At 45.4% G+C, this 22,097-nt stretch overlaps 1 protein-coding gene across 4 annotated transcripts in view; it reads left to right on the top strand.

Annotated features, from left to right (window-relative positions):
* MVB12B (multivesicular body subunit 12B) overlaps nucleotides 1-22,097 on the top strand; it is a 179,530-nt gene that overhangs the window by 35,969 nt on the left and 121,464 nt on the right. For all 4 annotated transcript variants that reach the window (XM_024345885.3, XM_016961671.4, XM_024345886.3 and 1 more), the window contains exon 3: nucleotides 18,352-18,459. In XM_024345885.3, the coding sequence (XP_024201653.1) occupies nucleotides 18,352-18,459 (108 nt within the window). The remainder of the gene's footprint in view (nucleotides 1-18,351; nucleotides 18,460-22,097) is intronic.

Below are 22,097 nucleotides of genomic sequence, written 5' to 3'. Positions count from 1 at the left end.
GGTACTGTTTCCCCCACCTCATTTTATTTTTTAAAATGGTTATTGGTGTGGTTTACATGTTTTGCATAAAGGAAAATTAATTTTTGGCCAGGCGTGGTGGCTCACACTTGTAATCCCAGCACTTTGGGAAGCCGAGGCGGGGGTATCACCTGAGGTCAGGAGTTCGAGACCAGCCTGGTCAACATGGTGAAACCCCGTCTCTACTAAAAATACAAAAATTAGCTGGGTGTAGTGGCAGGCGCCTGTAATCCCAGCTACTCAGGAGGCTGAGGCAGGAGAGTTGCTTTAACCTGGGAGGTGGAGGTTGCAGTGAGCCGAGATTACACCATTGCACTCTAGCCTGGGTGACAGAGTGAGACTCCGTCTCAAAAAAAAAAAAGAAAATTAATGTTTTAAAAATAGATTTCTCTTACATTCAACAACCTCATTGAATTATTGTTTCTAATTCCCTCCCTTGCTTCCTGGCTGTTCCATGACCCTTTAGATTATGGTTTAGGATGACAAATTTATGAGGTATGTATATGATGGGAAATTATGTGATTACAAACTACCGTGTGTGTAGGGAGTGGCAGGTGATTGGAGAAGAATGTAAGAAGTGATCGACCTGTGGACTAAGCAAATACACATTGACTCCGTTCTCCACGCTCCTTTCTTAAGGCCTATTGGATTGTCTTCTAGTGCATTTCCCTAACTCCATTCTAACCTTCTCCAGTCTTCCCTGAACTGTTGCCAGTGGAAACTTTCCAAAAGATGAGGTTACTCACCTGCTTAGAATTGTCCTCTGGCTCTCTGTTTTTAGACTTACAGGCAAATTCGTTGTTTTACTTACCACCAAGCACTGAGCACCTAGCACTCAGTAAGTGTTTGTGTAATGAATGGACTTCACTGGCATCTGAGAGTTGTTTAGATTTGCTCCTTCCCTAATTTTCGTGTTCTCATTCTGCCCCCACTCACAGTTCCTCAGAGGTGCTGTGCCCGTCCTTGCCTCTGTGCTTTTGTGCGTGCCCACCATTCCTCTCCCTGTGGAATTATGTTCTGGTTCTGTGTGTTTCAATGGCACCCTTTTCCTCCATTGCAGTGCTTACCACTCTTTAATTACAGTTTAATTACAGTTACCACTCTTTAATTACTTCTCTGTGTACTGAGCCCCATGAGGAGGAGGCCACAGAGCTATGCCTTTTGCATAGCTGTACCCCCAGTACCCAGCACAGGGCCTGGTGCACACATTCTCCACCAGCATGCACAGGATGTTTATTGAATTGAATTAGCTGGCTCCTTTCTGTTTTGCCTTTCTGTGTCTGGGATATTGGATGCCAACATCCAGCTAAGTTATGTTTGTGTTAAACATGAATTGAAATGCAATTACAGCTGGCAATGTGCTTTGAGAGCTGAGTAATAGAGTACATAAGAAGAGTGACTTAGGCACGAGGACCAGTTTATCTCCTTTCCTTTCTTGCCTCCTGTCATTGGGCATGACTCATGAATGGCACGAGTTCAACTTGTCTTCTCTTAAATCCCATCACTTTAACTCTTCCTGCCCTCCTTGTCTTGATGGGTCTCTTTCAGGGCCCCTTTGTTAAAACCCACAAGAAGCCCAGAGCCAGGCCTTGCAGTCTGAGTTGGTTGGAGCCAGAGGAGGCTGCACTCCCCACTCCAGGGCAGAGGTGGGGCCAGCACCATGGGTGGGAGTGTGCACGGGGCTGCTGAAATGCTGGCTGGATCACTAGTTTTCACTACTAATCACATCCTGCTAGTGCCCTAGCTAAGGCAAACATGGTGTCTTTTATCAAAGATGTTGCCACTTTACCTTAGACCCATTGTTTTCATAGCCTTCTCGAATTGCATTCAGGAATTGTGTCTTAGGTTTGGACCCACCTTGAGGTTAATTGATTTGGCTTGATAGAAAAACTCCTCCCTTCTTGTTCTTTTGTTTGTTTGTTTTGTTTTGTTTTGTTTTGAGATGGAGTCTCGCTCTGTTGCCCAGACTGGAGTGCAGTGGCGCAATCTCCACTCACTGCAAGCTCCGCCTCCCAGGTTCATGCCATTCTCCTGCCTCAGCCTCCCAAGTAGCTGGGAATACAGGTGCCCGCCATCAGGCCTGGCTAATTTTTTGTATTTTTTAGTAGAGACGGGGTTTCACCGCATTAGCCAGGATGGTCTCTATCTCCTGACCTCATGATCCACCTGCCTCGGCCTCCCAAAGTGCTGGGATTACAGGCGTGAGCCACCGCGCCCGGCCTATTTTTTGGGTTTTTTTTTTTGAGAGGGAGTCTTGCTCTGTCACCCAGGCTGGAGTGCAGTGGTGCAATCTTGGCTCACTGCAACCTCCGCCTCCCAGGTTCAAGCGATTCTCCTGCCTCAGCCTCCTGAGTAGCTGGGACTACAGGTGCCTGCCACCACACCCAGCTAATTTTTTTTTTTTTTTGTATTTTTAATAGAGACGGGGTTTCACCGTGTTAGCCAGAATGGTCTTGATCTCCTGACCTCGTGATCTATCCACCTCGGCCTCCCAAAGTGTCTTTTTTTTTTTTTTTTTTTAAGAGACAGAGTCTCGCTCTGTTGCCCAGGCTGGAGTGCAATGGTGCAATCTTAGCTCACTGCAACCTTTGTCTCCCAGGTTCAAGTGATTCTCCTGTCTCAGCCTCCTGAGTAGCTGGGATTATGGGCATCCGCCATCATGCCCAGATAATTTTTGTATTTTTTGTATTTTTGTAGAGACAGGGTTTCACCATGTTGGCCAGGCTGGTCTCAAACTCCTGACCTCAGATGATCCGCCTGCCTTGGCCTCCCAAAGTGCTAGGATTACAGGCATGAACCACTGCACCCAGCCTCCAGAATCTTTCAGACCGTGCAGTTGCTTATTAATATGCCTTTCTATTGTTTCTCTAAATCAGCTGGCATGCTCATTTTATAAATCCACTTTCCTGGGTCCACAGGGAGATTTCATCAAACTTTAGAGATGGAGCAGAGGAATAGGGAAGCTTTTATTTATTAGCAATTATTTATTAAGCCCCCACCACGGGCGTGTACTGGGTACTGCAAACTGAGTGGTGAATGGTCAGATGTAGCACTTGCCTGCATGGAATTTACAGACCCAGACTGAAGGATTAAAATGAAAACAGGGGTAGCAGAGATTGGAGCACCCTCCAGTGGCCCTCTTCCTTCCCAAGATTAATCCCAGTAGGTGAGTTCTCATTTCCACATCTTCCTGCCTGGCTTTTGCTTGGAATTCCCTCCCTCATTGTGCTGTCAATCTCTTCCCCTCCTCTATGTCTTCCTTTCCACAAAGACATGCCTCTGTCCCCTCTGTTCTTAGCAGATGCGGCCTCCGCCACCCTCCCTTCATCTCACCAGCTCCTCCAGCCACCATCTTTGTATGCCCTACTCCCCAAAATCGTCCCTGCTTGCCATCTCCTCTTCATTATCCCCACTCACCCCTCAATTCCTAAATTGTCTAACTCAGAGGCTCTTTCCTAATCCGTATTCTTCACAACCTCATCTCTACTTTGGTTACTGTTGACCAATTTCTTCCTTCCTTAATATATTCGTTTTCTGAATGCAGAACTAGTACATGTTCATTATGGACTATGTAGAAGATGTTAAAAAGCACAAGGAAGAAAATAAAAGCGACCTGTAATCCTACAACTCAGGAAAACTATTGTCCACACTTTAACTGTGTTTAGTTTGTATGTGTGTGTGTTTTAGCAGCAATGGGATTCTATTTATATAAATTTTATAACCTGCTTATTATTGCATCATATTTTCTTATTGTATTTTTGCAGTATTTTCTTAGATCATCGGATATTCTTCTATAGTCCTTCTTTCCTAAAATGCTGCATTCTTTCCATTTGATTTCAGCTGCATTCAGCTTTGTTCCCCTCTGACCCCTTTTCTTGTAGTAGCCTCTCCCTCACTGTGCACCCTGCCCAGTTCCCACCCAGCCTCCTGCACTGAGCACTCTTCTCTCACTTGGCGTCTGGCCCTGCCAGGCGCCAAGCTTCTGACTCCACGCAGCCAGCCTGTGCTCTCCGTAGCATGGGGCCTCCATTTCCACCAGCCTGCTGGACAAGCCCACAAATCATGACCGGCTGACACCTCAACCTGAATATTCCCAAACCGAACTCCTCTTCTGTTTCCTTACCACTCCCAACAGAAGACCCAACCTACAACCACCCTTCTTCTGAATGTTCCCACGAGACAGAAGCCAGAATCCTTCCAAGGCTTCTCTGCTGGCCCTACCTGCCAGCACCCCATCAGGCATTTCTTCATCTTTTCATCCTCCTCTTCTGTCTCTGCTACCACCTGGATAAGGTCCTCACAAGTCTTGACGCGGGTAGTTTCTTCTAAGCAGTCTCTGGTGCCTCCCATCTCGACTCCAGGTTTCTCCTGTAAGCGCCACTCAGAATTTCTCCTCCCTGCCCGGGGCTCTCCAGCCACGCTCCCCCTCTTGCTCCATAGGATGGGGCAGGTCCTAAGACAGCACCTGCCCTGCAGCCTCCCAGGTTCCAGCTCCTCCCACCAGATCTCTGTGGTCGTATGGTCTGCTCTCTCTCTCTCATCTGCGTGGCCAGTGGTCCAGCCAACCCCACGCTTCCCACATGTGCCAGGGAGGACCCACACCCTGGCCTTTTCTGTCCTTTCTTCTAGGGGTGTGCCTGCCCCTCTGCCCCTACTTCGTTTCTGCCTGCTAGCACTTTATGATGCATCCCACCTGAAGATGCCTTTGGTTCTGTTTATCCTCCCAGCAGCCTGCCTCTTCTCCTTCTTCTGCCTTATGCTTGCTTTTGAGAGCTCTCAGCACTTGGCGCTCCCTTACAGCGCGGAGGTGATTCTGTCTTACACTTCTGATGACACCAAATATCCATACTGTGTCTGCCCCTGCACTAGTTGCTTCCACACACAGTATTTATTTCACACAATAACCCTGCCAAGTTACTATTGCAGTCTTGTTTTACAAGTAAGAAAGCAAAGCCTCTGAGAGCTCAAGGGTGTGGCTGAGCGGAGGTCAAACCCAGGTCTCCTGCCTCTGTGTGGCTCTCTTCCCTGCGCCCTCACTCCTGATTCAGCTCACCTGGGAGCCATCCTCGGAGGGAGGGGAGGGAGTGCCTGACATATCATAAATGGCTAGTGAATGTTTGCTGAAAGAAAAGGAAAGACTTGTGGCCTGAAGAGATGAACTGCAGCTTAGTGATGATGGCACATGCTGGGGAGGGCTCTATTTGATGCCAGGCCCGCCTGCATATCTAGGTGCGGAAGGGAAGCAGTGGTTTCCGATGCAACACCGATACTTAGCATTGATTAAGTGATTACTGTGTACTGACCAAAGCACTTTCTTTGGTGCTGTAACTACAACTGTATGAGCTAGGACCTACTGTTTCCATTTATAGAGACAAAAGCCGAGGCTCAGAGAGGTTAAGTAACACAGCCAAGGCCACACAGCCACTACTGGTTGGTGAATCCAGGATTTGAATCACATCTGTCTAGTATCAAGGCCCATGTTTTAAACTCTGTATGCTGCTGGCCTGCGAGGCTGGTATTGGGTGATGTGGAGCAAACATTGTTATCCCAGATTCCAGCCAGGAAGGGGCTTTGGAGCCTGCCCTGCTTTGCTTTTTCTTCCTTCTCTGCGCAGCAGATGCACCCTCCATAATGAAATCACCTTGAACTCCTTGGATACCGTGGTAGAGAGAGGGTTGGAGAACCTTGTCTTTAAAATTTTAAAAAAAAATATCGCATGACATTTAAAAAATTATCAAAGCTCATCTCAGAAAATCTAAATCATGTAGAATTCTATCAACCAAAGAGTGAAAATATTACCTTTCTTTTTTCCTCTAATGCCAATACATCTCGTTGACAGTTTGCAAGTATCTTTCTAGACTTATGTTTTTCTTTTTACCAAAAAAGTATTTATTTTTAATTAAATAAGGAATAGAAGAATATCTTTTATCTAAAAAAATTAAATAATAACAGCCAAGGCTTAAGTACCTTTCAACCACACCAGTTTGCTCATTTTTCTTCCTGACTTTTTTCTCTGCATTTATATGTAAATGACTTACAGAAATACATCGTTGTAATTTGTGTTTTTAATATAAATTAGATCATGCCATCAGCTCATGCTTTATTTTTATGAAAGATGTACATATGTCATGTAGATCTTTCTAGACTCGCGTGTGTAGACCCTCCACACTCTTGTTAACAGGTGTGTGATGCTCCGTGGTTGAGTGAGGGCCACAGGAGCCTTCTGCTGCTCAGCCTGTAGTTCTTTTACCTTCAGTTTTTCACTGAACAAAGCTTTTAGTGCATGCTTCCTTGTTAATGTTGTTGGATTTAGCAAATAAAAATACAGGATGAACATTTTGAAAAAATTTTTAATTAAGAAAGGTATTTGTTGTTTGTCAGAAATTTAAATTTCACTGGGTGTCCTGTATTGTCTGTAGCAACTCCATTCCTTATGCACATTTGTGAGATTTGAAATAAAAAGTTTCTTCTTCAGGTCTATTATCTGATTTTTAAAATTAAAAAGTTATGTTACAAAATATTCCAAATATATAGAAAAGTATAGGGAACAATGTAGCAAATGTCTATGTATCCACCATACAGCTCTTCCAAGTCTTGATGTTTCACCAAATTTCTGTCAGATTTCTTTTTTAATAAAAGAAAGAAAACATTATTGATGCCCATGCAACCCCCAGGCCCATGCCTCCCTCCTTTCCAGAGTCTCCACTGCTCTGAGTTTGGTGTTTTTCATTCCTAGGTATCTTTCCATGTTTTCATACTTTATATAGGTGATATCCTACATGGGATATACATCACACTTATATGTATTTTTCATGTGGTTTTTTTGTTTGTTTGTTTTTTTGTTTTTTGGCAGATTTTCACTCTTGTTTTCCAGGCTAGAGTGCAATGGTGCAATCTCAGCTCACTGCAACCTCCGCCTTCCAGGTTCAAATGATTCTTCTGCCTCAGCCTCCCGAGTAGCTGGGATTATAGGCATGTGCCACCACACCCAGCTAATTTTGTATTTTTAGTAGAGACGGGGTTTCTTCATGTTGGTCAGGCTGGTCTCGAACTCCTGACCTCAGGTGATCCACCCACCTGGGCCTCCCAAAGTGCTGGGATTACAGGTATGAGCCACCATGCCCAGCCAGCATGTTTTTTTTTCTTAGCATTGTTCTTGAGATATTTTTCCTTGCTGATACAGCTCTAGTTCATGTATTTTCAAGGGGTATAGAATTATATTCCATGAATATACTATAACTTAGTTATTCATTCTTCTGTTGGTGAGGATTTGGGTCATTTTCAATAATGCAATACTGTAAACAATGTTGTAAATAATATCCTTTTGTCTTTATGCTAAGGATTTCTCTAGGGAACAAGTTAGGAATAGAATTGCCGGTCATTTTCGCCTTTCTGGATATGGACATGTGCCCTCTGAAGTGGCGTGCAGGTTCAGGTTTGTACTCCACTCATTTTGTTGGACATTTGCAGTTTGGTCAGTGATTTGCTGTGAATGGTCTAGCACTGCCATTTTGCTTGTGGGTGATGTCTTTTTCTTATTGCTTGGGAGGGGCCCTTTTTTTTTTTTTTTTCCCCCCAGACAGAGTCTCGTTCTGTTGCCTAGGCTGGAGTGCAGTGGCGCCATCTCAGCTCATTGCAGCCTCTGCCTCTGGGTTCAAGTGATTCTCCTGCCTCAGCCTCCCGAGTAGCTGGGATTGCAGGCGCCCACCACCATGCCCAGCTAATTTTTGCATTTTTAGTAGAGACTGGGTTTCACCGTGTTGGCCAGGCTGGTCTTGAACTCCTGACCTCAAGTGATCCACCCACCTCGACCTCCCAAAGTGCTGGGATTACAGGTGTGAGTCACCGCGCCTGGCCTGGAGGGGTTGTTTATTTCCTTATTTTGGATGTTAATCCATTGTCACTGTGCACTGCTCCCAGTCTAAGGCTTATCTTTTTACTTTGTGTCTTGTGTCTTACAAAGGATCCCTTTGGGATCCCTAGGGATACTACAAAGTATCCAAGTTTTCAATTTTAGGGTAGTAAGATTCGTCAACCTATTCTTTTATAGATGGTTTTGTACATGTCCATCTATTTCTTTAATAATTCTATTTAAACATAAATATACTCCACATTTTTTTCTAAAAGTTTGGAAGTTCTGCTTTTCACATTTCATCTTTAATCCATCAAGAATTTGTTTTTGACAAATTGAGGTAGGGCTCAACTTAGTTTTTCCTCTGTAGTGATGATCAGGTGTCTGGGTACTATTGATTGACTAGTCCCTACTTCAGCCACTGATGTGTCACTGGCAGTGCTGTGGTAGACCAGGTATCCTGTGGCTGAGAGGAGCCGGCCTTCCCCTGGGTGCCGACCAGCCGCAAGGCAACCTCTAGGCTGCTGATGCTGCTCTCTGCAGGCTTGTGGAGGTCCGGGGCCGTGTCATAGCTTGGCCGTCTGGGTGCAACAGAAACGGGAGCACTTCTGGCCCAGAGCCTCCTTCCTGATGACTTGGAACAGGGAGGACGTACCTGCTCCGATGCGGCCAGGTGCCCTGCCTATGTGTATCTCCCATTTCCTGTCTCGTGGGCCCCCCACGGAACTGTCTTCCCTGCCTGGCTCCCTTTGGCCATCAGGAGGTGCAGAGCCAGGGCTCCTAATCCCTTCACCTCTACAAGGGCTTTTGCTGGGAATAGGGACCTGCTTTCTGCCTCCCTGCCCAGCCTCAGGAAGCCATCCCCTCTGTGCCTGGCATGGCTAAGGCACCTGTGCCACAGGTAGAATGAGGAAAGGGCTATCTTGTGTAGTCCTAGATGCACCAGGCTTCAGTCTTTGTGTGTTTTTCCTACCATGCATTCTTTTCATGGTTCAATGGTTCAATCAGCCGTTTGGCAAATATCTGATTGTGTACTGTAAACAAGGCATGGGGCTAGGTACTCAGAAAAATATTCCATGAATAAGATAAGATCTTTACTTTAAGGACCAGAGATAATAGTAAGTAGGTAACATTTTTTTAGTGTCACCATGTGCCAGGCCTTATGCTAAGTATTTCTAGAAATACTAACAGCTTTATTGAGATATAATTCATATACCACAAAGTTCACTTTTTAAGAGTGTACAATCCATTGGTTTTTAGTATAGCCACAGATTTGCACAACTATCACTGCCGCCTAATTTTGAACATTGTCATCACCCACTAAAGAACGCTCCACTCATTAGCCATTCTCTCCATCAACTCTTCCTGCCCCGCAGCCCCTGGCAGCACCAATCCACTTTCTGTCTCTAGGGATTTCCCATTTCTAGACTTTTCATGTAAACAAAATAATGTAATATGTGGTCTTTTGTGTCTATCTTATTTTATTTAGCAAACTGTTTTCAGGGTTCCTCTAAGTTGCATTATGTATCAGTATATCATTCCTTTTATGGCCGAATACTATTTCATTGTATGGCTATGACACATTTTTATCAGTTGATGAATGTTTGGATTAGTTCCTCATTTGGTAATTAAGAAAACCTGCTGTCATGAACATTCACATGCAAGTTTGTATGTAGACGCTTGTTTTCATTTCTCTTGGGTATATACCTAGGAGTAGAATTGCTGGGTCATATGCTAACTCTATGTCTAACATTTTGAGGAACTTCCAGACTGTTTTCCAAAGTGGCTGCACCCTGTTACAATCCCACCAGAAGTGCAGAGGGCTCGCATTCGTCCACATCCTTGCCAACATTTGGATTGCCTGTCCTTTTAATTGTCCTGTCCTTTTAACTACCATAGTGGTTCTGAAGTGGTATCTCATTGTGGTTAAGTGCCTTTTGTGCTTTCTCTCATTTAATCCTTACAAATAATCCTATGAGGTAGGTATTATTTCTATTGTCATTTTTAGGTGAGGCTCAGAGAGTAAAAGAGTGACTTTGGAAAACCCTAGTATGTAAGTGGCAGAGCTGGGACTTGAACTCGAATCTACCCAACTCCAGAAATCCAAGTTCTTGCCTGCTGGGATCATCACGGAGGCCGTAGAGTGGGGGATTCTTTCAGCCAGGCCCTAAATAATGAGATCATTTCAACAAGACAGATGTGAGAGGGAGCAACACGAGCAAAGGCAGGGAGGCAGGAAATGGCGGGGCACAGTTAGGAAAGACCTGTCTGAGAAGGAGAACTAGAGTGGAAAGCGGGTACAGTACTAGGGTTAGACATAGAGGCCCAGAGGGGTGCAAGGCCAACAGGGCTGGGTGGTCCGCTGTGTCCCTGTGCCCCGTGAGTGGAAAGGACCACCTGAAGACTGAGGCAGATGCATTTGTCTCAGGGAACAGGTTTATGTTTTTCATTTCTTTTGCTAAAAAAAAGAGACATTTCAGCTGAAGGTATAAGAAAATGATGCAAATAAAATCAGAACCGAAAAACTGAGAGTTCCTGACCTCTTCACTGGATTAGTCAAATGCCTCTTCCTTTCACTTTATATTTGTAGAAAGCATCTTGAGCACACCACCTGTTAGGGAGTCCACGGATGGTTGGATAGGCTCCTTGCCTCTGCTGTGCCCACGCTGCTCTTATTGAGTTTAAGTGGCTCACAGTTGCCCGCTGTCTGGCCTGGGCCAAGTGTGTGTGTTTCCACTGCTGATGATCTAACATACCCAGAGGACTTTGAACTTCATTCTTGTTCATCGTGTCAGCCAGATATTTCCTTTGGAATGTCTGCAGGATTTCCTGGCCCCTTTCATTGCTTTCTGTCTGCTGAATACACCTTTGAATTGTGGGTGGGCTCTCTTGAAACACCGGGGTGTAAACAGATTGATGAAATTGGTGGTTAGCTTGTCTTTTGAGAGTTTCTCTTTGGCAAGGAGCACTCAATTCCAACGTTGAAAAACCTCTGATGGTTGAAATGATTGACTGCGCCGCTCCTCTTTAGGTGGCTTAGTTGGATAGCTGATTTACAAAGTGCTTCTCAAGTTTAAATCCAGCGGATTTTTATTTTTCACCCCATCAAATGAAGTATTTACAATTATTTTTCTTATAAAAGCTATATATGCTCATTACTAAAAAAAGCAGAAATACAGGGGAAAAAAAGAACATTAAAAATACTCATAATCTCAACTGTGCAGAGCTAAACGGTGGTTAATGCTTTTGCTTTATATTTGCCTAGATCCTTTTCTATACAGATAATTGTTTTGAAAACAAACTAAAGTATTGTACTTTATAAACCATGTTGTAACTTACTCTTTCTCCTGAACTTTCCGTGTTAGTGTGTGTATGTGTACAAAGTTGTTTCAAATGGCTGTTGAGTCTTCTATTGTGAGGATGTCCTCTAATCATTAGAAGTTTATCATCTCCCACTCTTGCCTTTATAAACTGAGCCCCAATAAACATGTCAATAACGCTCATCCCATCTTACCAGGCTCCAGTTACAGAGCCCCACTTTCTGTCCCTTTAATATGACAACTTTATTTCTACCCTAGGGTCTTCACAGTAACTGTCTCCCAGGCCTCCGGCCCCCAGATCTTTCAGGGATTAAGGGAGTCCCTTGAACCAGGGAGACTGCTTACATTTAACCTCAGCGGTCGCTTTACAGTGAACATGACTTACAGGCCAGCCGCAGGTAGCCAGTCCCACTGTCCAGTGGGCTGTTCAGGGCTTCCTGAATGCACATCATCCCCTGTGACTGCTGCACAGTGGCCCAGAATGTGACCTCTGAACTCAAGCTAGAGAAAGCAATCAGAGACCTGGGCTATGTGAGACAGGGGTGGGGGCCAGGTCCCAAAGGGTTTGTAGAGCCTTGTGTCGATTCTGCGGCACTGGCAGCCACCATCCCAGGGACTGCCTGGGTGCTGCAGCTCCGCCCCCAGCCATCTGCATGTTCAGTTTTGGTGGACTGTAGCTGTGGGGAAGGCTGGAATCAGCTGGACTTGCAGCTTTGGACATTGTCACCCACTTGGGAACACACTAACAAGCTAACTAGGAGTGAGATTATGTTGCATTGCTAGTCATGTCCCTGATGGCAGCAATAGCGGCAGCTTGCCTAAAAGAAATAACGAATTATCATACTATCTTCCATGAGATATTTCCCCAGCTCTCTTTCAAAGTTAAAATTTGCTTTTACTTTAACAAAGTGATGCCTGCGTGCACAGTTTAAAAAATCAGAGTGCTCATAAGAAAATATAGCAGCCCCTGCCCTGTCTCCCCACCTTCACCTTTTTATTTCCTAGAGGCATTTATTTTCCACTTTTTAAGATTTTTTTCCCTCTAGTACTTTATCTCCATATTTCTTTTTTTTTTTTTTTTTTTTTTTTTGAGACGGAGTCTCGCTCTGTCGCCCAGGCTGGAGTGCAGTGGCGCGATCTCGGCTCACTGCAAGCTCCGCCATCTCCATATTTCTAAATAATTTTATTATATTGCTTATTTCTTGATTATTTTCTTCTCTTATAATCTCCTCCCATTAGGCAGTATCACAATTTTTGGTGGATTAATGCTTAGTGTTTACATAGATTACAATGCAGACATTGGGTACCACTGAATCAAGTAACATATTAGGAGTGTGTGTTCTTTCTCATACAATCTTTTATTTTTTTCTTGGAATTAATCAGACTTGTTTCATTCATTTGAGGAGTTGTCCAGGTGCCTATTGATTTTCACAGTACGTTCTTAAAATGTCTTTTTAATTTTTAAATTGATTTTTTTTTTTTTTTTTTTGTCAAATAGCCTTAGGTACATTGTTTTCATTGTTCTAAATGCTCTAAGGCAGTTGTCACATGCCCATCCCTATTTCTTTCGAACGAGAAAGTACAGTTCTAAATGCTCTCCCCTCCACATCCCCTCCTCCCCAGAGGTTGCTGCCCTGACGTCTCTTCCTTTCCCCGTCTGGGCCTGGGCGTGCTGCTGTCCTCTGGCTGCTGTGCTGTGTGGGTTCTGTTTCCTGGAGTTTATGGTTTCCCCTTTATTGATTTAATCCTCGGTTCTGCTGATGCATCCTCCAGTAGCTTCCTCAGAAAGGGCCCCTGGGAGATAAACTTTTTAAGTCCTTGCACATCGGCAAAGGTCTTTATTCTACCCTCACACTTAATCGATAATGGGCTTAGGTGTGGAATTCCAGAGTTCCTCAGAATTTTGAAGACATTGTTATCTTGTCTTTTAGTTTTTAATGTTGCAGTTGGGAAGTCTGATGCAACATGATTCCCGTCCCTTTGTATGTGACCCGTTATTTTTCTCTGCAAGTGTTTAAGGTGGTTTCTTTAGCCCCAGTGTGGTGGGATTCTCGGTTCTTTCGTTTTGGGGTGGGTCTTTTTCATCCACTTTGTGGAAACACTCAGGACCTCTTTAACACAGAGGCTCCCCCTCCCCTCCGGTTTTTATTTTAAAAGTTCTTTCTGAAACTTTTTGTTAGCTGGATGTTGTCTTGACCCTTCAGTTTTCATTCCTATAATTGATCTCTTCATCTCTGTACTTTACCTTCTGGAAGATTTCCTCAGCTTTCTCTTCCAGTGTTTACAGTTTCTAATCTCTTTATATTGTCCTCAAATTGTTCCTTTTTAAAAACGTTTTCATAATACTCTGTTCTTGTTTGGTATTTGCAGTCTATTCACTCGTCCCTCTGAGGATTTAATTACAGACTGGGTTCTCTGTCCTGAGCCGGCACTGTTTCCCCCTATTCTCTGTGCTACCTTCAAGCTCCCTTTTTTCTATTTTGGGCCCTTCTATCATGTCTGAGCCTGTCCCCAGTGCCTGGTGACCCTTTGTTGTGGGTTGGGATTTAAGATGGAGGCACCAGCTCATGGGCTGGAGCCCTGTGGGTGGGGGGCCTGCTGGCTGGTGTGCTACACAGTGGGGCGACGAGCAGGGAGCTGGCTCGGATCGTGGGCTGGTCCACCCTGGCGCTTTCCAGAGACAAAGCCCTCAGTGTCCAGTGTTCAGGGGAGGCGGCTGGAAGCAAGAAGGAGGGTAAGCGCGGGTGGCAGGGAGGGGCCTGCCATTGCCATTCAGTGTGTACGCTTGGTTACTCAATTACCCTCGTTTCCACTCTGAAGTTGCACCTCCTCCCCCACCTCCTCCTGACCTCCAGCCTCCTTCCCCACCTGCCGGGCTTGTAGAGTCCTGAGCTGTGCTGGGTTCCTTTCTGCAGAAGATACACCTGAAACTGGGGTGGGCACCTAGGAGTCTAACCACTTTGTTTATGAACCTTGTTTCAGTCTACCTGATTCAGCCCTAAACTTGCACTTGCTCCCCTGCCCCCACCCCAATGGTGTCTGGTGATTCTGGATCCTGGGGCTCTGCTCAGTATTGGCTGCCACGGGCCCCTTAGGTCACAACCCGCCCCCCCTCACCACACTTGCTAAATCCCTTGCCTTCCGCCTTCTGCAGTGCCAGGCCTTTGTGCTGCCTCTCCCCTCTTCCTCTTCATTGTGGAGGCTTCTGCACTGTCCATTTGATTGTTGTTTTAGAAGAATCCTGGCAGGAAGAGAGATAAACCATGTGTACATTCCGCCACTGCCTGGCCCTAGGGCCCTCCTGCTTCTCCTCAGAGACAGCTCCTACTCCCGGGGAAGAAATGCTAGGAGAGAGGTTGTGAGAATGTGTGAGTGTGAGTGTGCAAGAGCATGTGCATGCGTGCACATGTGCACATGTGTATGCGAGGCCCTGTAACAGACTCTGAAGGTTCTGTAGTCAGCAGACATATTGAGTTGTCTTGAGAACAAGGCAGCAAACACACAAGAGAACCAAAAGAGTAGGTAGCCTCAGTGCTGAAATGGATATGTGCCTCAGAGTGGTGATTTTGAAGGGGATTCACTCAGCTCAATGGATTAAATCCTGGAAATTTCATTTGAAAAACTTCCCGTTACCTTACTTGGGTAGCTGACAGGGTATGTGGCTTTTCACACTGCCCTGATTGCAGAGTTGACTCGTTCATTTATTCTTTCAACAAGGTTTGATGGAGCCCATCCGTGTCAGGCATTGTGCTTGGCACAGGGGGTAAAATGGCAAGCAGAACAGGCACTGCCGTTGTCCTTGTGAAGTTTATAGTCCAGGGTGGGATAGCAGCGGGAGGGCAGATGTTCCTCGTACAAGTATATCATTTGTGTTTGGAAAGACCAGCTTTGTTCCCAGAGATTGGCACAGAGCCCCGGGACAACTGAGGACTTTTTGAATCCTGATGTAGCCTGACATCACTTTCCAGACTTGGTTCGCTGTCAGAGCAGATGTCCCCTTTTTTGGTTTAGAAACATTCGCGCTGTCTTTGGAGTGCTCATGCACTAAGGCAGGCACTTTGCATGTTCGTGGGCTCCTGTGCCCCGGCAGTGATGCCCGCAGGGAAAGGCAGCATGTCCACTTTGCAGAGGAGGACAGGACTGGTTTAAGCTATTGGGCCTCAAATTCAAGTCTGCCTCTGAACTCCATGTTGCGCATGCTGCACGCAAAGCATTTGGTCCTCCACCCCACACCCCACCTCCCCCCAGCTTCCTGATGCTGGGACCTGAGGCTGACTGCTGAGTTTGTAAGTTTCTGCAGTGCCGCCAGGTGGGCGTGGGCACTGTCAGGTAGACCCTGCCTTGAGTCAGGTGTGGAGGCTCCTCTTGACACTGTGACTTCAGCCGCATAGATAGATCATTTATCTTGCAGATCATTAGCTCTCCTGACTTGGGATGGGAAGAATTTAGGTTATTAGGCACCTTTATGTGACTGGGTTGGGAAGACACCTCTGGGTACATCTTGTTGCTGTAGGAAAGACAGGCCAGAAATGCCCCCCTTGTTCCACCAGGGCTGCCTTTCCAGTGCTCTCAAAGAGCCAGGAACCCACATCTCACTCCTCACCCAGTACCTGGTCCTGTGGGTCCCTGAACCATCCAGCCCTCCAGGACCATTCCAGAGCCCTTCTCTGCCCAGCACTGCTTTCCTTGGAGGTTAGGGGAGTCTCTCTCTCTCTTTCTCTCTCTCTCTCTCTCTCTCTCTTTCTTTCTTCCCACCTCACCTCCCTGGGCCCTTCATGATGCCTTTACACACTTCCACGTCATTGCAAATGAGTTTGGGCCCAGGTCAAAGCTGGGTCTTTGGTCATCCTTTTTTAATGCTTCGCAGACAAGGACTGGGAGGCTCTAACTGCCCAAACAGTGAAGCGTGGGCTCAAACAGAGAGGCTCACGTTGCCGGCTTCTCCCATTACATTTTCATTTCTCACTCTGAAAAAGGACAGTTCTAGCAGTGTGGTGGGTGGAGAGAACCATCACTGGCAAGCCCTGGAGACCTTTCTAGCCTTGGGTTAGAATGCACAGCACCCCTCTGTGGCACTTCCAGATATCCAAACAAGCCCTTCTAGACGCCCTTGTCTCTTGGAACGTTAAAGACACAGCTCCCTGTCTTCCAAGGCAGCTTGTGGTTCCACAGCCTTGGAGCGTCCTGCAGACAGTTTCTGTTTTTGAAAGTTTTTCAGAAATTATGCATTTATTATAGAGAGACCATGTAGGTTCCCTTATTCCCTTTGTTTAGAGCATCTTTTATTTTTACATTTTAGTGATTCTGAAATTGGGATGCATCTTAAAATAGATGCATGTGTTTGGATATGGTGCTGTGCCTTTTTCGTGTGAAGGGGTGTTCCCCAAATGACTGCATCCTAGAATTGAGGAAATACAGTAAAATTGCATTGGGAGACAAAAATCTTTCAAAACATGTAATCCATGGGAGAAAACAAGCATAGGGGGTGCTTTTTGTGGAGGAGCTGAGACCACTGCCTTAAATCTCATGTTTCCCTAGAAACTCTATGTGTGACCATTATGGGGAAAGATGCTGACAAGGCCTGACCCCCATTCGATCCTGTTTCTATCTGTGGGGGTGACATACTTGGAGCAAACAGTTCCTAAAATTATCCCCATACCATTCCTCCTTCAGCTTTCAGGTCAAATATATTTGCATCTTTATCATAAGGGCCTTTGTTTTCCTGTTGTTATATTTGCTAATTTACAATTGTTTGGTTTGAAAAACAAGGATTTTTTCTTTTGCCTCCTGGCCTTTTGGTTTTTCTGAGGCAGCCTCAGAGAGTGTGGCCGTGGTGGGCTCCAGGAATGTCCTGGGGAGCCTGAGCCCACTGGGCTGGGGTCCTGGCTCCCGCCTCCTCCCTGAGTGTGTGACAGGCAGAGGCCATCCATGTGCTGTGGGGCCCGCCATGCTCTGTGCAGAGCCTGCAGTCAGTGTGCGGGATGGGGCTGAATCAGGGCACTTTTGTGTGAAGAATGGAGGCACTTCCAGCCATTTGTCAGGATGGGCGGGAGCTTGTCAGGTCAAGGACTGGATCCCAAAGTCTGAAGCTCAAAAGGACAACCCAGAAGGAGTCAGAAACTGAACTGCTCAGAGACCTCCTGCAGAGTTTATCCCAAAACAAGCTCTGCTCCTCAGTCTTCCTGGATGTCCCCCTTCGCGGTGCTTAAAGGAAGGTGTGCAAGGTTGATTCATGCTCTCAGAGGGAGGCTGAGTCAGAAAACAGACCAAGCCCTGACCAGCGATTCACAGAGCAGTCTGGAAAGAAATAGGAAGAAAACACCACCCTCTCCTAGCCTTCTTCTCCTCCTCCTCTCCCATCTCCTTTGCACTCTCTCCCACAAAGCCTGGTCTTTCATGGGAATATCCCCCAGCCCAGCCCCAGTCTAGGTCACAGGGGCTTTGATACTCAGATCAAGGCTGGCTGGCATCATTCTCAGACTCTTCCTAGTGAGAATTTCTACAGCTGCAGATGAGAAAATGGCTTCTTAGTGAGACTGGAAACAAGGAACCGAGTGAGTCTTCTTTTGTTTTTCTATCCTGATCCAGTTTCTCACCTTGAACCCCACTGTCAGGGCTTGTACCAAGAGGACGCAGGGTGGAATGAAATGTTTCTGACCTCCCTCCCTGCCCCAGCCTCCAGTAGAATCCCGTTGACTGAAGCACCCAGCTGGTCCTGGGGCCCTAGAGCAGGAGGCTGTGTCACCCTCGCTGCAGGCAGCGCCCCCTCAGGTGGCTCATCACACCCACTGGACTCCTTTCTTCACCCCGCACCATCCCCCCGAGTAAGTGGTAATAGCCGCTTAATGTACTGACTTACCCAATCCCTTCTTGGTCCATTACGACAAAAGTTGCTCTTTTCTCATTAGAACCATTTTTGTCAGGGTGTCTTTAATCAATGGCTTCCCCAGGGACAGTATTTTTAGAAGTTGTGTTTTTCACACACTCTCCCTTTTCCCCTTTTGGAAAATCTCATCCCAGTGCCTAGTGAAATGAGCTAATGAGATGCCGGGAGATCCCAGGCTGGTGTTAATTGGAACAGGCATGGAAGAAGTGGCCCACGCGCACCTTCAGTTCCTTCCTGCCTTACCTGCGATCCTTTTCTCTGTCTCTCCGGTGTAGGTTGCACAGACAGCAGATGGTGTGGATGCTGACCTCTGGAAAGACGGCTTATTTAAATCCAAGGTTACCAGATACCTGTGTTTCACAAGATCATTTTCCAAAGAAAATGTAAGTCTAGTCGTAGTTTCCATTTGCTGAGTGAGCACAAGTAATTTACATTCCTGTTTGGAATTTCCTCATTTTGTTGTTGTTGTGGTTTATTTTCATTGCCATATTAATTTATCTGTGGTTTTAGTGAACTGGGTAGAATCAGCAGCCAGCACTGTGTTTCCTTTATTAACAGTGTTATTAACCACGTACCCAAGTGTACCGTGAATTCCATTAAATTGTGTTCTCAAAAGGAAACCAGGAAATTTCTCTCCCAGCTCTCATTTGCCTACCTTTCCTCCAAGCAACAGATCACAGGGTAGTGCAGCAGTGAGAGTTCTCCAGTGGAGCGGGATTTAATGCTGGCCAGCAAAGGCAGCATGGCTCAGGGAGGGCCCCTGTGACCCCACCCCATGCCCTTGCTTCCACAGTGACGTTTCCTCGCTCTTTGAGTCTCTGTGTGACATATCACATTTCGTTATTTTTGTAGGTAAGTAATGACTCATGTAGATTTCTCTGACTATGCTTTAAAAAAAAAAAACAAATACTTGCACCTGTAAATTAGGAAACTTTAAAGACACCTACTAAGGTTTTTTTTTTTTAAAAACATCTAATAAGATATTTTAATAGATGGCTTAGAAAGAAATGAAATAGCTTTGGTGAGTATCTGCTCTGTACAAGGCCTGCCTTGGGCACCTCATTCTGTCCCCAGGTAATCTCTACCAGTGGAAGTTCCTTTCCATTGAAGAAACCGAGATCCAAGAGGGAATATGCTTGTTCAAGGTTACTTCTCTTCCCCAGCCCCAAACAGGGAGCAGTTGGGATTTTCATTTTCAGGGCTAACATTTTATTTTTGGCCATATGTTATTGTCTCTTTGTCATGTAAATTTTTATTTTGGGAAATATTTTTATTTATTTATATAAATTATATTATAAAAGTAATATTTATTTGCAGTTAAAAAAAAAAACTGAACCCAGACAACAAATATCCTCATTCAACAGCATGAAAGGGGGAAAGCATTAGTCATCCTCTCTGCCACCTGGCCCCGCAGGCCCAGGGTCCCATCACAGGGTCCTGGCGTGTCCCCTTGGTGTTTTCTGAATATCGACCATCATGTGGCTCTCTGGCTTGCACTCTTTTCTGCCACCCATTCCTGTTGTTTGTGGTTAATTCTTTGATACGATAATTATTCTGAACATATACAGGACTGGGAGAAAAGTCATTGCTTTATTTTTTCCCCTAATTACAAGAGCAATATATGCTTCTTGTGAAGTACAGAGTTTATAATGGAGTCAGGGGAAATCTTGACACAAAAGTCTGGACATCTTTTCAATTCAGGCTTTTGAGTGTATTTTAAATACCAGGAAGGTGGCAGGGCTAAAGAGTGGACAAGGGCACTGAGATCTTATAATGAGTCCCTGCAGGTCCCCCAGCTCACTGAGCAGCCTGAGGTACCCAGGAGTGGGCTGAAGGCTGAGTAGAGGCTTCAGTTAAAAATGAGTAGAGGCCGAAGAGGCTTCAGTTTAAAATGGCCTGAGGACAGCCATGATCTCTGTGATCATTTTTAAATTTTGTTTTCATTGCATTTTCCCCCAAAGACTATGGGGTGTTGGTACCTAGGCTAGCAGAGTCCCTGCATCCCTTGGAGTGGGGACAGTGACAGGCCTGAATGTGACAAAGAGAAGTCACTGGGGCTTGTTAGCATTGGGTGTCATGGGTAAGTGTATTAAAGAAAACACATTGATTTCGTCAACATATGTTGAACATTAAAAAGATATTTATTGGGCATGATGGAGGGATGTAAGAAGAGGACAAGGGCAGTGCGAAAAGCCTCTGCCTCGCTTTTGAAGCAGAGTAGGAGATAGGTGCGTGGTGCATATTGTTTTTGGAAAAAGAATGAATGGATCCAATAGTGCGATTCAAACGATCGAGTTCCAGCAGTTGGCAGGGGCCCACTTGCCAGCCCAGGAGTGGAGGAGGAATCAGAATATTTTAATCTGTTACAGCCAGTCTATGCTGGCCCTGTAGTCCAAACCAAGACTTTGCAGAGCATCATTTTTTACAACTGTAAAGGAGGGATGTGGGGTGTCAGGACTGGACAGAGTCTTAATTAGCTGACTTGAGACTCCCAATGTAGGAGTTTTGGGAGACTCCTTTGGAACCCAAATTCCTTTCCCCCAATAATGCTATTAATACAGAAATCTGGCTTTGGAGTGACATTGCTTCCTGGGGAAGGATCGAGATGAATTGCACTTTTCATGCCCTGTACTTTCTGCATTACCTGTAATAATAATGTACATAGATTAGGTAGGGAGGATATTAAACAGAAGGATTTATGAACATTTGAATATTAAGTTGGTTATCTGTGGCTACCTTAAATGCAAGGTTGTCAAAAATAATTACAGTATACTAGCAAATACTGGCTACCAGAGACAATATAAATACCCTGAGTCAGTGCATATTGGGCTTTTGGCATGAATCATTTGCTCAACAAGGATTGGGAATACGTTCTTCATATTTATGAGGAGGAAATGAAAGAGAGCACAGATGGGGGAGGGGAGAGGAACAGGCAAAATTAATGGTGTCGCAGACCCACTGTATTAAACCCGGTACAGTGGCAGCCCTGTGTGAGGAGGGACCACAGTTGGGCTGTGGGGAGCTCTGACAGTGCAGCCTCCCATTTTGTATGCATGCAAGGGTTTTTTGATTTGTTTTTAATGGCCACACCACTGATGTTCAGGTTTTATGATGAGGGACATTGGTAGAGTGTGTGGAGGGTGAGGTCACTAAGTGGTTTGCAGTTGACTTCTGTAAAACCCAACTTGTCAAGCAGAAGACATTTGAGAAGGATATTGATGAATGCCCATCCATCTGCGGGGCAGGAAAACATGCCTAGTTGTTAATTTCTCAATGCAGAAAGCAGTGATGACATGGAAAAGCAACTGCCATGAAAAAAAATTATAATAGATTAGACCAGGCGATTCTGAAAGCAGCTGATGTTTGCAAGTTAGGTTAACGGTTCAAACCCTTCCTACACGGTCAGAGATTTATTCCGTGTTCTGAGGGTCCCACTTACCACTCACTAGGCTGCACTGTACATTGTCTTTCCGAGGCCCAGCTACCTGGAATGTCAGAATATCAAATTGTTGGCAAATATGATAGTTCTGAGAGGAAGAAACGGTTTCCTGATGGCAGTGCCGTAAAAACACTGGTCATAGATTACACTTGCTGCTTTGACCTTCCTAGTTAAATTCTAATAATTGGTTTCATTTGTGTACTTTTGGTTCATAATATTTATTAGTGTCTATCAATACTTTTGATATTTTTAATCATATAGTTTAGATTTGACATCTCAGCAAACTCAACTTGATATATGTGTGTGTGTATATATATATATGAAACGCAGTCTTCCTCTGTCGCCCAGGCGAGAGTGCAGTGGTGCAATCTCAGCTCACTGCAGCCTCCACCTCCTGGGTTCAAGCGATTCTCCTGCCTCAGCCTCCCAAGTAGCTGGGACTACAAGCGTCCACCACCACACCCAGCTAATTTTTGTATTTTTTTTAAGTAGAGACAGGGTTTCATCATGTTGCCCAGGCTGGTATCAATCTCCTGACCTCAAGTGATCCACCTGCCTCGGCCTCCCAAAGTGCTGGGATTA

Source organism: Pan troglodytes, chromosome 11, assembly GCF_028858775.2.
Source record: "Pan troglodytes isolate AG18354 chromosome 11, NHGRI_mPanTro3-v2.0_pri, whole genome shotgun sequence".
In the NCBI taxonomy this organism is placed as follows: Eukaryota; Metazoa; Chordata; class Mammalia; order Primates; family Hominidae; genus Pan; species Pan troglodytes.
Note: the sequence above shows the minus strand (reverse complement) of the source record. Positions and strands in the feature narration are given on the sequence as shown.